The sequence below is a fragment of the Cryptotermes secundus genome, unplaced genomic scaffold (assembly GCF_002891405.2).
Source record: "Cryptotermes secundus unplaced genomic scaffold, Csec_1.0 scaffold50, whole genome shotgun sequence".
Classification (NCBI taxonomy): Eukaryota; Metazoa; Arthropoda; class Insecta; order Blattodea; family Kalotermitidae; genus Cryptotermes; species Cryptotermes secundus.
The window spans coordinates 947739-964398 of record NW_019721758.1 but is presented as its reverse complement, the minus strand read 5'-3'; the positions used below and the strand labels follow the sequence as shown (position 1 = coordinate 964398).

The 16660-nt window shown below is 41.9% G+C and overlaps 1 protein-coding gene across 3 annotated transcripts in view; it reads left to right on the top strand.

Annotated features, from left to right (window-relative positions):
- The window catches only part of LOC111875591 (tissue inhibitor of metalloproteinase), a 205323-nt gene that overhangs the window by 133351 nt on the left and 55312 nt on the right, over positions 1-16660 (top strand). The window contains exon 1 of one of the 3 annotated variants that reach the window (XM_023871940.2): positions 10395-10534. The exons of the other annotated variants lie outside the window; for them this stretch is intronic. Within the exon in view, the coding sequence (XP_023727708.1) occupies positions 10504-10534 (31 nt within the window). The 5' untranslated portion in view covers positions 10395-10503. Of the gene's footprint in view, positions 1-10394; positions 10535-16660 lie in introns of those variants that run through there. 3 annotated transcript variants of the gene reach the window in all.

Below are 16660 nucleotides of genomic sequence, written 5' to 3'. Positions count from 1 at the left end.
TCTCACAAGCGGATAAATAGCATCACTGTTTGGTGCAAGACGAACAGAAGAATTTCGACGATATTTTCTCAGCAGAGCACTACAGCAACCGCTAGAAGAGTAATATGTTTTGACAAGAAACATTTTCAGATCCTTCTTGTAAGACGTCAGTTTGACGCAGTTCAGCGTTGCCAGCAGCCCGTGTGTACCTTAGTAAGGAGTGTGAGAGTTACTTGCTATTATTTTCACAAATAAAATATTACATCATATGGCTCCGTTGGTCTTTGTAGCCAAAATTACTAACTCGTAAAGCAAGTGTCACGTAACTTCGAACAGGGCCAAGAGTAACCCTGAATGCGCAGAAGAAAAATTTCAGACAACGGGGTGGGTTCGAGGGTGTGAGAAGTGACAGGGGGCCAGTAAATTATGTCACATTTAACTTTCCTTTCTGTCTTCATTGTCAGTATTGAAGACTGTTTTCACTGTTGAGGCTTCCGAATCTTTTCTTGCATAACCGTCGGACCTCCTGTTTTAGCCTTCAAATGTTTCAGTTGTATGTAAGCACCATTTCTTCCTGCCGTGCCATCCAGTTGGTGTCCAGTGAATTAATTAGCGTGGTCATATACTCATTTTCTCACTCTCATGGATGTCCATTATTTTTTCCTCCCTTGTCACTACAGCCCCAGTAGGCCTAGGCCTACGGGTTTTCTCGATCTTACACATACGATAGGACTCCTTGGACGAGTGATCAGCTCGTCGCAAGGCCTCTACCTGTAGACAAACACAGAATAACGCACACAAACATCCATGCCCTGAGTGGGATTCTAACCCACGATCCCGACTTCCGAGCGAGCGAAGACAGTGCATGCCTTAGACCGCTCGGCTACCGTGACCGGCGGATGTCCATTATACCGTTTCTGTAACTCAGTCTGCTTCATTCTTTTTACACAAGATGATATCCTCTATATGTTTGTAGCGTATAATTTCACTTCAACTCTTTCTCCCTTTTTGCCTGCTTATCCCGTTCGTTCATTCTTCTCTGTATTATTCTACCTTTATATATTTATGACTCCCACGCCTTCCGTATATCTTCCTTTCTGTGTCTGTATTCCGTCTATAAGCCGGACTATGACAGCAGAATGACAATGTTTCTCAGATTACAGATCACAATTTACTTTGGAACGAGTGATGAAATATCAGTGAAGAGAGCTTGTGGAGTGAAAAGCACAAATCTGAGTCGCCTTCCAACGGTCCTCCTGTTGTTCCGCATCGTGGCAGGGAAATCTAAGCTTGGAGACTTACCATGTAGCACTCAACTACTTAACTTGATTGCTTTTCATGCAAATGTTTTTGAAACCCACTCCGTAGTCCGTTCGCATCATTGTGAAAATAATAATTTGCATAGTGGTGAGCGAAATAACAAAAATAAAAGACTAACAAAACAGACAGTTAAAGACACTACAACTTAAGGTAATTAATTACATCACTGCTTATTTTTTCTTCTCCCGAATGAACAAATTTAGGAAGTTCAAATCCTTGTCCGGTCCAAGATACAAATATTACACTCTAATGTATACCTTATTTTATATATTTCCATTACTTTTTCACATATGAACTAATTAATTGAACTAAACAATAAAACAAAAAAGCAAACTCCGTGGCTTGAGCCCGCAAGCGAACTATACCGACCGAGCGACCGCCGCTTGTCGGCGAACTTAGTGCCAACTTTAGCGGATAGAGGGTGTCGCGTGGTCAGCGTAACGAATCCCCACGGCCGTCAGTTTTGGTTTTCTAGTTCGGAACTGCTATTTCGTTGAAATAGCTCCTCATTTATCCTCACGAGGCTTAGTGGACCCCGTTCCAGACCCACTACTTCTCAGGAAAGATGGTAGCGCCGGGAATCGAACGCGGGACCTGTGGATCTTTAGCTAGGAACTCGGACCATTAGACCACAGAGGCAGTCAAAGAAAATATTTATTAATATCTTTGCTATGTACCCTTGTGATTTAATTGGCGGAAGAACGTCAAATGTGGCGCGCTAAAATTTTCTGGAGCGATCAGCCGTGTCAACGTTGAGATAAAAACCGTAGTTTCAAAAACCATCCGTCTTCACTATCACATCGACGCCCATGATGGAGACGGAGGATATTCACGCAACGCTGACTTTAAATTCAGCATTGACATGGCTCATCGCAGGAGACGTTTTTAGTATATTCGTCATGCAAGCTTAAAATTAAGGAGAAGCTCTGTACCTCTATTTACAGCTAACTGCTCTATATACAGGCCTTTGAAAATGCAGTAACACATGTTTAAAATGGAGTCGTGTCAGTATCGGAAAATTTCTCTAGTCCCGAGAATAAAACTACTTTTCACTGTTACGACCAAGTGTCTGCTCAGAGACGAAGCTCCAGTCTTAATGATAGAAGATGTAGGAAAACGCACCTTGTGACACCCAGTCAGAAGAGTGACTACGCTACGAGCAGCAGACGAGACAGGTATCCATCCAGACCGACGGGGGGACTGAAATTGGTAGGGGAAGGCTATGAGGAGAGAGAAGTTGAAATACAATGTTAAAATATATCTGAAAAAAAAAATAGATGGGATGTGACCCTGATGCATCTGGCTTAAGAAAGGAACCAGTGGAGGATGTTCTGAGACATTGTAAAGGTTAGTAGCTGAGTAACAATAAGCTTCTCAAGAAGGGTTTGCTCCATGGAGGTTGGTAGTCCTGCTCCGTGGATTAAGACTCGGAACTGTTGGTACGACTGCATAAAACTCCGCAAAGTACAACTCCAGTCTTAAAAGAATTAACGGTCAATCCCTCTGAACAAATCAGTAATTCTGTAGAGCGCCAACTGCTGGCTTTCTTTCCACTGCCGACTGGGAGCTCAATGCCTTAGACCCCGCACGTCTCTCTACTCTATCTTCCTGCCTTTATCGCCTTGGCTGTACACCACCTTAAAGTACCAGGAGTACACAAAGGTCGTGCGTTAACTGAAATTTCCATTGCATAAGTTGCCTGAACTGATTACAGATCGGGGAATTTCTCGTCACGCTTGTATGTTCTTTATAGGCATGCAGCAATTAGTAGTAGCTACAGGTGAAACAATAGTTCTTACTCTGAACTGCAGAAATTAGTAGCTACAGGTGAAACAATAGTTCTTTCTCTGAACTGCAGAAGTTAGTAGCTACAGGTGAAACAATAGTTCTTACTCTGAACTGCAGAAATTAGTAGCTACAGGTGAAACAATAGTTCTTACTCTGAACTGCAGAAGTTAGTAGCTACAGGTGAAACAATAGTTCTTACTCTGAACTGCAGAAATTAGTAGCTACAGGTGAAACAATAGTTCTTACTCTGAACTGCAGAAGTTAGTAGCTACAGGTGAAACAATAGTTCTTACTCTGAACTGCAGAAATTAGTAGCTACAGGTGAAACAATAGTTCTTTCTCTGAACTGCAGAAGTTAGTAGCTACAGGTGAAACAATAGTTCTTACTCTGAACTGCAGAAATTAGTAGCTACAGGTGAAACAATAGTTCTTACTCTGAACTGCAGAAATTAGTAGCTACAGGTGAAACAATAGTTCTTACTCTGAACTGCAGAAATTAGTAGCTACAGGTGAAACAATAGTTCTTACTCTGAACTGCAGAAATTAGTAGCTACAGGTGAAACAATAGTTCTTTCTCTGAACTGCAGAAGTTAGTAGCTACAGGTGAAACAATAGTTCTTACTCTGAACTGCAGAAATTAGTAGCTACAGGTGAAACAATAGTTCTTACTCTGAACTGCAGAAATTAGTAGCTACAGGTGAAACAATAGTTCTTTCTCTGAACTGCAGAAGTTAGTAGCTACAGGTGAAACAATAGTTCTTACTCTGAACTGCAGAAATTAGTAGCTACAGGTGAAACAATAGTTCTTTCTCTGAACTGCAGAAGTTAGTAGCTACAGGTGAAACAATAGTTCTTACTCTGAACTGCAGAAATTAGTAGCTACAGGTGAAACAATAGTTCTTTCTCTGAACTGCAGAAGTTAGTAGCTACAGGTGAAACAATAGTTCTTACTCTGAACTGCAGAAATTAGTAGCTACAGGTGAAACAATAGTTCTTTCTCTGAACTGCAGAAGTTAGTAGCTACAGGTGAAACAATAGTTCTTACTCTGAACTGCAGAAATTAGTAGCTACAGGTGAAACAATAGTTCTTTCTCTGAACTGCAGAAGTTAGTAGCTACAGGTGAAACAATAGTTCTTACTCTGAACTGCAGAAATTAGTAGCTACAGGTGAAACAATAGTTCTTTCTCTGAACTGCAGAAGTTAGTAGCTACAGGTGAAACAATAGTTCTTACTCTGAACTGCAGAAATTAGTAGCTACAGGTGAAACAATAGTTCTTTCTCTGAACTGCAGAAGTTAGTAGCTACAGGTGAAACAATAGTTCTTACTCTGAACTGCAGAAATTAGTAGCTACAGGTGAAACAATAGTTCTTACTCTGAACTGCAGAAATTAGTAGCTACAGGTGAAACAATAGTTCTTTCTCTGAACTGCAGAAATTAGTAGCTACAGGTGAAACAGTAGTTCTTACTCTGAACTGCAGAAATTAGTAGCTACAGGTGAAACAATAACAAATCTTACTCGGAACTGTCAGTTCGGAACTAATCAGTAAATGAACCGTGTACAGAACCTAGACAACAAAGAACTGTATTACAACATTAATGACGTTTTGGGGATACGCTGACATTAGTGCCACATCAAGTGGGGCAGCGTTCTTTACTTTCATGTTTTTGTCACTTTAGTTCTATGGGGTTTCCTTCTGTAGTTTTCTTTCCTTCCGTCGTCCTTTTTCATTTAGTGATATAGTGTCAGGGTGAATCTTCAGAGATAAAGGAATGCGGTGTACAGGTGTCCTCGACCGAGCTGGCCCAGGGTAGAGCCTGGTGGTCCAGATTTCTGAGAGTGAAGCATACATTTTGTCAAAAAAAGCAGCGAATTTCTCAACGAGGGTAACGGCTGTCAACTGCGTAATAAGAATTTTACCTCATTGGCTTAGTGGTGGTTTATTTAACGACGCTGTGAGTAGCTCAGACATTATAGTATCAAAAGGTAAGACCACTATTCAATAATTAATTATAAAGGGTGTAGAAGGAAGCGACCATGGCCTGTTTTCATATATAATTACCGGAATTTTCCTGAAGGGAAAACTACAAAGTCTCAGTTAAAACAGCTGACCATCGACATGAGACACGAACGCGAGACCGTTGGAGTAAGAATCCGGCTTGACAACCGCTCTAACGCACCGGACATTTGGTTATGTTGTAGTTCTTACGAGTACAGCAGATGTCACAGAAATGTGTTTTAATAACTGTCATAGGATTTATTTATCAGGAGAGACGGAGGACCATAACTTCGGAGATTCGAACAGATGTCTTCCATAAGGCAAGTGAGCTACTGATGAACATACGTGCAGTGCAGTGAATCGTCACTTAAAAGGAACTTTTAAGAAGACACGAGCCAAGTAGTCTTTAAAGTTGAGCTTTTTTTGGCCGCTAAGCGAGATGTCTAAACTGAAGCGTATAGCTTACAGCTGTGTATCAGGAGAACGTTCTGAGAACACCAGAATTCCTCAGCACTGTCAGACTCAGTCTTTCCGGAGGCAGATATCCACTGCGAAGCTAAATGCTCTGTTTTGACGCTCAATTTCCGCTGCACTTTAAAGCGGGAAGATAGTGTCGACATCCAAGTTCTCTTCATGCAGTTTATCTGCTTCACTTATTATTTAACAACACCGTAACAACCGCAGAGTTTATGTAGCGTTGAATGAGATGATTATAAACGGAAAGAGAGAAGAGGTGGGGAAGAAGAAGCAGTATTAATCAAGGAAAACTTTTTGGATGGGGTGATCAGCCCACCGCGAGAGATAACACAAGACGGCACAATAAGAAACGCAGGCAGGTGTTCATGGCATAACTGCAATTAGATCCGAAGATCTGAGACAACTCCACGACTTGTAGGCCTAGTACTGTCTGGGGCACCGGCTTCAGTATATACAGTACAACGGCAAGAGCCCTTCCTTTATACGAATTAGAAGCCGGGACAGTAAAAGAAAGTAACACAAGAACTGGGAGTGCTGAAGTGCGTGTCCAGCGAGGACAGCAACGCTTTGAAGTAAAATTGGAATTAAGATGTTAGGAAGGAATTACCGATTAATAATAGTAAAGATAGAATTTCGGGCTACAGAAACGAATCTTTGATTGTCATTTTTTATGTGTAGTCTTTGCATCCTGTTGTCTTCATTTCGAACCACCTGATGATGATCTACTAAGCCCGAAGTACTGAGTATGTAGGGGCATGAAATATAAAAATAAATTAATCCCGATATTGTTGTATGTTATTGTCAAATATTGCTGTATAGACGGCACCTGTATACCGCGATACCGTACGGGAACGGAAGTTGAGAGCGAATTGAAAGGAAGGGAAAGTTTTTTTTTATTGCTAGTGGAGTGGAACTAAGCCCCTTGTACTGCGGCCACTTCTGACCTATTGTACCAGCCCCAGATGATAGGTGAGGGTGATTGTGGAGCAGTTGGTGGAATGAAGATTGGCAGGGGAAACCGAAGTACTCGGAGGAAACCTGCCCCAGCGCCATTTTGTGCACCACAAATCCCACTTGACCAGACCCTGGATCGAACCCGGGCCGCCGCGGTGAGAAGCCAGCGCTTGAGCTATGGCGCGGCCTGTGGGAAAGTTCATATGACAAGAGTTCTGAATTAAACCGTGACCTTTGCAGCCAGAAGCCATCATATAAGCACTCAAACTAAGACATGGCCAACACTGGCAGTAATCTTTGATATTCATGACGACAGTGATAGTGAATTAATTTTTGCGGCACGTGTTTTTCCACCCCTGCTCTGAAGGCTTACAGCGTGGGAGGATAAAATTACGAATAGCATTCACAGGGAAAGTACAGTCCTACAGAATTTCACTTGTAACACGTAATGCAGAGCACATAGACCGAATTGGGTGCAAAGTTTGATGCTTGTTCCCTCACGCTGTGTCTGCGGCGCTTGTCCCCGTGGACGGTGCTTGAAGTTTCGCAAGAGTTGACTCTCTCAAAGTGACACGGCGTTCTAGTGAATTACGGCTGCATTCTATTTCAATATCTGGGGGACGAACTTTCATTAGCAACTTATGACACTGAAACAGCCGGGCTTACAGGACTCTGTACTCCCGCGTCAGTTCATTATACTCTGAGCATCTTTAATACTCATCGAGAAGACAAAGAGTGTCCCCATCTGTCATCTGTGTGGACCATGTTCGATTCATATTAATATTCATACAGTAGGCTTTCTTGCTAGCGAGGATTCTAGCTGAAGTGTTGAATGCTCACCAGTTAAGCTGGGCCTACCCGTAACCCAAAGGTTCGCTTCGCGGCTGTGCTGTTTATAGTGGTTCTCAACCGTTGTCAGATCGCGGCCCGGTAAATCCTTTCTTATATAAGATGAGGGCCCGGCGGTTGAGAAACACTGGTTTAGAGAACTCACTACATTTAAGTGTTTATGGATTATTTTAATATATTTTTTATTAACCGAATACTATGTATAACCCCGAATATAAGGCAACCCCCTAGTTTTCCAGCGATAAATAAAACAAAAAAGTTTTTCTTTTTCTGTGACAAAAGTGAATATGTCATATAGTTCTGAGGAAGGACTCCTCATATTTATTTGTAAGGCTAAGAAATAAGGAGAATCCTGTTTTCTAGGAAGCAGTACTAAAGAGACTCGTCTTCAGTTCGGGCCATTACGGAAGTTGTCCAAAATCGGTAGAACATATTGAAAGGAATGGTTTGAAAGCTTTTATGAATTTCTTAGCAATTCCGACCGCTTGGCTTCGTTTAGCTGTTACGGACAGATCCGGAACGCTTGCGAATCGCTATGTGGCCTCTCATTTTTTGCACATCTGAGTGTCGTCGTATGAATAAACACACTGTGATGTGATGAAGTGACTGTAGACGGGTTCTAGATTTATGGTCGGATTTATTGGACACTTTGATACAGCGCATGACTAAACTTTACAAATAACTCACACACAGACTGGTGTTCTCTGTCTGTTGGAGTCTCCACTAGCCGTTGCTTTGTAGCGGCTTCCAACGGCAAACTTTCCCCTTCCTCTGGGTTCGCGAACTATACCCGGCTTCAGCTACCAGTTTCTCATAGCAACAGCTCACAACGACCGCACTGCAGTTCTCTAACTCTTTTTTTTTTTAATTCCCTTAGTGGGGGCTGGAGTCCAACTGAGTCCACTCGTCACGGCGGCCACTGATTGGCCTATTGTACCTGCCCCTTGTGATTATGATGATGGAGAATTTGGTGGAATGAAGATTGGCAAGGGAAACCGAAGTACTCTGACAAAACCCACCCACTTTGTCCACCACAAATCCCACTTGACCAGACTCGGGATCAACCTGGGCCGCCGTGGTGGGAAGCCAGCGACTAACCGTCTGAGATGTGGCGCGGCCTCTCTGACTCCTTACTCACCAACTAACTCTGTGCTAGCTCACTGAACTGGCTCTAATTAACTAAGTGTCCTGCTTATAATATCCCGGCACGGACCGCACAGAAAACACCGTTACATTATTGCTGTGCAATTGTTGCAGTAGAAACGTACTTGTTTGTGAAGCCGTTAGTTCAGCAACGGCTGTTGTATAGGTGCTTGTTTCGCAGTCGTTGCCTAGCAGCGGATCTACGTGCCACAATAATATTTTATTTTTCCTGGGAAAATCACATTTTCCCGAGCTGGAACAAACAGATTTTATTTTGCACTTGGTGTTCATAAGAAAGAATGGAATGATGTGTATAGAGATTTAAAATATTTCCTGAAATAAATATTGTGGGAGTTTGAAAGAGGTGCCATGTGAGGAAACCACACTGCGAGGAGTTGGCATAAAACGATCCTGTTTGTGAGGGAGGAGGACAAGGATGCATTTTTTGTTCTTGCGAGATGATACGTTCCTCAAACCGGTGCAAATGTAAAGCATATTCTGTGTTAGATGCGGTAGTTCAGCCGACACAAAACGTGGTGTACAACTAATCAAATTACGGAACTTTTATTTTATTTTACTACATGTATCGGCCTAATCTGCCACCATCAGCCTGTCCACTTAACTCTTGTTTGTATACATTGGCCAGCAACAGTTAAGTGAACAAATGAATGTAATATCAGCCTGATATTGACCAATCAGGCAAATCATAGAGCGAAATAAACTGAACTGTATACGTATAATTCAATTAATTGTGTACTACATTATATGGATGGAGTTGCCTCATTTAGCCCGATACACATGAAGCCCCAATGAATAATTTCATATAAAGTAAATGTTACGTACAGTTCAAACTGTCATAGATCCGTGTCTTGGTTGTAATAAGTAACGAAGCAAGGTTAACTAAAGTTTCGTATTTCATTCAGACCTATTCATTAACTATATTTACAAGAAGGCTCGTTTTTTTTTTGCTCATGAAACACTGTGAATCGTATCGATGTAATTGTGTTGCCTTATATATATAGATATAAACGTTATTCCATAATAAATTTCCATTACAGACCCTGTGGCAGAATTGTTTTAATTGTATATTGTATATTGTTCATTTATTTATCTATCCTGGTATTTTTAACCACACAGAATGGACAGTTGATGGATTTTCGATACAGAGTGACCGAAGAATAATGGTGGGGGTTCGAGAAACAATATCTAGAAAATGGAAAACATGTGCCAAAAATTGTCACTCAAACAGATTTGAACAATTAATATGTTTCCATTCATAGTTGCAGAGTTGCTGTTTTATGGAAAACATCAAAAGGCTTAATAAAAAACAGCTGATGAAAATACTTAAAACAGAACCAAATATCAAGAAGGGGTTAACATTCCGCCCACCGAATACGTGTAGACTGTGCTGTAATGTAAATATTGCTGTTGCACACATATTCAACAGCATGAGAATTTCAAGTTCTTTTTTTTTTATGGTTTGTTTTTTAACGACGTTCTCTGTATCGAGACATATAGCGGAATATGGAGCAGTTGGTGGATTGAGAACTGGCGGGGGAAACCTGCCACAGTGCCACTTCTTAAACCAGAAATCCCATACGACCTGACCTGGGATCGAACCCGAGCCGACGCTGTGGTAAGCCGGCGACTAATCACCTGAACTCTGGCGCGGCATCTCACATGCTCTAACGTAGCTCTAGTGTCATGTCAGTTAGAACAGTTTTGCTCGGAGCTTCCCTGTTACTAGTTTTCACCCATCAGTGAAAGCGTCAACTCTAGGAGCTAACAAATACGTAATTTAGTAATGTGACGTCATGGTGTGTGGTGGGAGGATGCAAAAATGAGAATTGCTTGATGTAAGCGAGCACCGTCCCGTCATGTGAAGGCAAGTAAAGCGCCTACCGGTGGGGCAGTCGTTTGCCGCGTCTTGCTGGAGAAGAGTGTTTGTTGAGGAGTCACCGTGTTAGCGTGACGTCCGCTTACATATTCGTCACATGAAACTCACAGTATCGCCTGCAGGTCAAGGTGAGCGCGAGCAACTTTTCATTAAGAGGTGAAACTCAGCTAATTCAGCAGTACCTGAAACATCAGTTTCTGCACGTTTAAGCCAGTGTAAATAAGTAATAGGACATAATGACTGCAGATAGCGGTTTATTCTGAACATGTATCTGTGTGGGTATATATCGGGTCGTCATGTTAGCACATCAAGTGGGAATTCGCTGAGTTATAAAACAGTTGCAGCTAAATGCCGCCTTCCTTTGCTCTCAATTAAGATGGTATGACTAAGATGCTCTATTTATATTCCGTGATTTATTTTAATTTGCATGTACGACTGCAGCGAATACAATATTTTTTACCAACATCCATTCAACTAACAGCCCGAAGTACCTAGAGTAATCATGTTTTAAGAGCTAGATAGATTCTGGAGTAATTCTAGACCTTTTGCGGTGGATGCAATTTAAAAGGCTGCAGAATAACAGCTGTAAACATGTGTTGTTGCAAGGCGTTATTGCTAGTGGGGTGGGACTAAGTCCCTTGTACTGCGGCCATTTCTGGCCTATTGTACCAGCCCCAGATGATAGGTGAGGGTGAGTGTGGAGCAATTGGTGGAATGAAGATTGGTAGGGGAAACCGAAGTACTCCGAGAAACCCTGCCCCAGCGCCACTTTGTTCACCACAAATCCCAATTGACCAGACCCGGGATCGAACGCCGGCGAGCCAGCGAGTACCCCCTTGAGGTACGGCGCGGCCCTTGCAAGGCGTCGATGTATAAATATGAAATTCGTTGCAGTATACCGTTCTTAGTCCACCCCGGTATTACTTCATGTTATGCAGATTGCCTTCCCGTTAGGGGCAAGGAGAACTTATGCTGAAAATGGCTTGAAAGCTGCAGCTGGACGAATTTTAGAGGACGAGTGGGAAATGTACAAGATGTTGAAGCAATAAAAGATTCCTCCCCCCAAAACCCGTTAGTAAGGGCTGTTTATTTTACCTCCAGATAAGGAGATGCTAATTTTGAAAAAAAAAAAAGTGGGGAATACATTTAATGACGTGAGAAGGTGAGACTGCATTTATTTGCTACATAACTGAGCTATAATCTGTTGGTTTAGGATTGAGTGAAATCGAGGTGAAGCGATATGTGTTCGAGATTGCAAAGCAAGTGATAGAGAGAACAAATCTTCACCAGTGCGCCCCACCGTGTGTGTTTTCGTAACCATGAAGAATCCGTACAGAGAGCATAAAGGTTACAGATATTCATGAAGTTCTGTTATTTGTGGGTGACTGAAAATTGCTTTAAATATATTTGTATCGCATACATAAATCTGTTGCGGATTTGTCTTAATAACATTGAGGAATTGTCATGACAATTGAGAAATTACCTGTACTCCACATCGAATATTATGCCCACACGCCCACTCTATATATTAATTAAATGTTTCTCTGATATGACAGTTAATGATAATAAGCTATAATTCGCTAAAACTGTGTATTGTGTTACTTATAAAAAAATTAAAAATTGCCTGAATGCATAGCAGATTTTTCTTCAGTAGTGCAAAATACGTGTATTAAAATGGATCTTACAGAGATAGGATGACATTTGATTGATGTGGCTCAGGATAGAGAAAAATGGAGGCCCTTGTGAGCATGGTAATGAACCTTCGGGTTCCATAAAATGCTGAGAAATTCTTGAGTAGCTGCAGATTTGGCTTCTCCTCAAGAAGGGCTCAGCTCCACAAGTAAGTAAGTAAGTAAGTGCAAAGTTAGCTGAGTTTACCCTATATGAAGTGCAACTTTTATTATGCATTATTTTGCCAGTAACCCAAGCACATACCGTGAATTTCGCGTCCGTTTCGGAAATTACTAGACAACATGTTTTTAGTTTATTTAATGATGCTGTAAATAAATAGTAATTTATAGCGTCGAATTACTGCACGATATGAACAGTGAATTGTAAAGGACGCAGATGGAAGCTGTCATGACTTGATCTAAGGCGTTTGCCTGGAAGGCCAGATTAAAACCATGTTATTCTGTCTGTTGTTTGTTAGTACCCTTATGTGTTTCTTATGACTAATTTTCGGTAAGTTATGTTACCGGTTGATTGTTAGTACTCCAGCTTAGTGATTATCAGTGGGATAATTTTCCGCTTGATTTTCTGCACCCAAATTGGTTATTAGCCAAAGTGATTGCCAGTTCGCTAATTTATCAAACGCTTCGTACTTCGAAAATGTCGCTTAGACCGGTTTTGACTTTAGTGTTATCCGTAAACAAAGTGTTGGTATTCTGCTATATCGTATATCGATACTGTGGAGATACTGGGAACAACATTCCATGGCGACAGATCGCCACAGGCGGCCTGATGTCATTTTATTGACCCAGTAACATTGTGTTACACTGTCACACCTGCTTTGAGTGGGAGTGCGAGCGACATGGAGGTTTCCCCCAGGAACACTTTATTATATACTCCTTGAAATAATTACCTCCCTATAAATTCCGTAACTAATTTCGTAACCAACTCGTGGGCATGGTCATTGAGAAGCACGTAATGTAGCGACAAAGCTTAGCTCGTCAAGTAATTCTCCGAGTTTCCGGAACCAAGTATTTTTCATCACTGTGTTCACCACAGCCCGTCATTGGACCCTATAATACGTCAGCTGAACTCAGACGACGTTCTGAAAACCTTTTCACGGCCTCTGTAAGATCCGCTTCAGTATTGGCCTCCTAACTACGCCCATGTATCCCAGTTCGTTTTCTTCGCTAAATTTTCGTGTGAATTTCGATTGTGCTACGTGTCCCATTTATCTAATCCTCATTAGGTGGGTCAGAAGTGCAAACTGCTAAACTCATAACTGATTATATCTTACTTGTGCAATTTAACTGTCCTAATTATACCACAGTCTCGTATGAATGGTTTCTGCAGTTCTATTTTTATGTAAACTAGCAGCAAATTCTTTATTGCAATTCATTAACCCCGTAGGGCACGAATTTCTTCTAAATAATAATTAAAATTTCAGTTCCTACCTCACAGGAAACATGCTGCTTTTCCATTATGAAGATCAACTGGTTAATGTTGTTTAAGGAAATAATCACTGAATATTTTTGAAAATCATGTAAAAAACATAAATACACTCTGCGAGCAAAATGCAGAGAATTTGTAATGTTAAAACAGATGGTCCATATACGTGTAGTAACCACTGTGATTTAAGGGGTTAAACAGTGCAGTGAAATCCAAGCAATTGGAAAACACGATTCGATATTTCATATTCTCACGGCATTGACTATATAGGTATCTTGTGAGATGTGACATCGTAGAGTCTGGTAGATGATTACCAGCATTACGGAGGAATCTGACGTCTTTTTACCTTCATAGCAGGAGGTGATAATTGGGACAGAAGGTTCCTCTGAAACGTCGGTAGCCATGTGCCCAACTACCTCGTCACATACCGGTAGACGTTAATCTTCAGAAACTGCAATATCTTGACAACGTGCTCCAACGTCAACGAATCCTACTGTTCTAACGGCTTAAGAAAAAACTGTATTTACTGTTGCATACATTTCAGGAGAGCGGAATATGAAGCGTTAAACACCCGTTTCATGTGTCCATACCTTTATGTATTGAAACATTGACTTCTCCATTGACTGGCACAGTCAGGTTATTCAGTGACGCTGTTTCAGTTACAGAGGTTATATCGCGTTGAATGGATGGGAAATACGATCATGAATTATAAGTGGGCAAGGATTTGGATGGAGGAGGTCGTGGTGTACTTGTTGGTACTATCCTGACATTCGCTTAGAGAGATTAAAGACAAACTAATTAGCTAGCTAGGTAACTACCTAACCTGGCCGCGCCATAGCTCAAGCGGTTAGTCACTGGCTTCCTACCGCGGCGGCCCGGGTTCGATCCCGGGGTCTGTTCAAGTGGGATTTGTGGTGGACAAAGTGGCGCTGGGGCGGAGTTTATCAGAGTACTTCAATTTCCCCTGCCAATCTTCATTCCACCAAATTTTCCATCATAATTAACCCCGGGGCAGGTACAATAGGCCAATCAGAGGCCGCCGTGCCGAGTGGACCCAACTGTACTCCACTCCTCACTAAGCGAAAAAAGAAACTACGTAACCACTCAGTACTCCGTCGTACCGACCAGCTGAACGCACGAACGAACAAACAAAAAATTGAACAAACGTACATACACATACTGTGGCATGTAGACCCATTGCTAGGTAACGACCGTGAAATAAGCAGTTATGCAACAGCCCTTAGTTCATGCCCTAGACCGCGCAGCCAGTGTGATCGGCGGTGCCCCAGCTACGTACATGAAAATAAAAGAATTATGACTCATCCGAAACATGTAATCTTGAAATTCCTGTTGACGGTGTGCAACCCTCCCACGCCGCCCCGCCCGTAAGAACACGCCGAGATTTAAAATAGTGTTGAGTGAGCGCACATGTCTGAGATTCAGTTTGTTTGTCGATTCATATTAAGCTCACACTCTCGGAGATGAAATCTGTTTCGAGAAATGACATAAAACGGAACAGCGCACCATTCACGGATGTGTGGCTATTTGCAAGCGAGTAAAGACATCCGTGTGTTATCTCTGACCTTTACGTTACTGAGATGACGGCCATAACAACCCAACCACGTCATAGGCTGGCATACGAAACTAACTTCCGGTTCTTAATCAGTCCCTGATTGTACATTAGAAATCCGGCGAGAGTTCCAGCGGATGTTTTGAACAGCTGTTCCCTTGCGAAATACGGAGCCCAGCCCGTATAGAGACCAGTATTCGGCCTATGTGACCAAGGAATCGAGGTTCGATTCCCGGAAGGAAGAAGGAATTTCCTTCTGTTCAGAGTCCATAACGCCTTTAGAGCCCAACCCCTCTTAGCAAATAGATAATTCAGGGTACCGTTTCCATACGCCTATTTTAAGTATGTGTGGAGCCATACCACCATTCCAACGTACGTCTTCATAGCTTGGTACTTAACGCGCAGGGGAAGCATTAATTTTAGTCCAGTGTTCACCAAACATTATCAGTACGTTAATGAACGTGGTTATTTAACCCGTTTCAAGAACATAATTGGTTGGGCGTGTAGCACACATAAAAATAGAATTTCTGAAAGTAGCTGCCGGACTGGTAACTCTTCAAGGGCTCAGCTTGATGAGCTGCAGAAGTTACGAGTCTGAAAGCCTAATGATTAGTTTTGATCTAGGCTGTACATATGTTAATAAAGATGGCGACCACAAACAGAAGGGCTACACCTCTGCGTCTCCCAGATGAAAGCACGGAACGTTACCGCTGCCGCAAGCAGCTCGACCAGCTTCATTTGGAAAGGATGCTTAATTATAAGAAGGTAATTTTGTCTGGACGCAAAACCAAATAATGACAAAATATATTCCTTGTTAACACATACATTCTTTTCTTAATATTGTGCATCCTGTTGTGTGTCGTAAATAAGATACATAAGGTATAGAATGTACCGTCTACACAACAATCAGTATTCAAAACAAAGACAAAGACCTGGGGCTAGCTCCAGGTTCGTACTTAAATTGCAAACAATAAAAAGAGTGTGTTACTGGATTATACGTTTTTTTAATTGCTAGTGGGGTGGGATTAAGTCCCTTGTACTGCGACCACTTCTGGCCTATTACCAGCCCCAGATGATAGGTGAGGGTGACTCTGGAGCAATTGGTGAAATGAAGATTGGCAGGGCAAACCGAAGTACTCGGAGAAAACCTGCCCCAGCGCCACTTTGTCCACCACAAGTCACACTTGACCAGACCCGGGATTGAACCCCGGCCGCCGCGGTGGGAAGCCAGCGACTAACCGCTTGAGCTATGGCGCGGCCTTAAATTATACGTAAACTTATATTATCGAAATTTTTCATCGCGATCCCATACATAGGACTAGAAATCTGTGCAGCAGGTCTGTAGTCTTACGAATTCTGCAAGGAAGTATCATACTTATTTCACTTTATGGACTAAAGATTATATCAATAATTCGTAATTATAAATCATTTTGAGTTTTCCGCTTGTGGAATTAACCGCTACTTATTCACTTTATCCGTCAGCATAATTTCCATTTTCGTCCTCATGAATGTTAATGTGTATTTAACTCTCTTGCCCGAAATGTATTTGGTAGCTACCACCAGCATC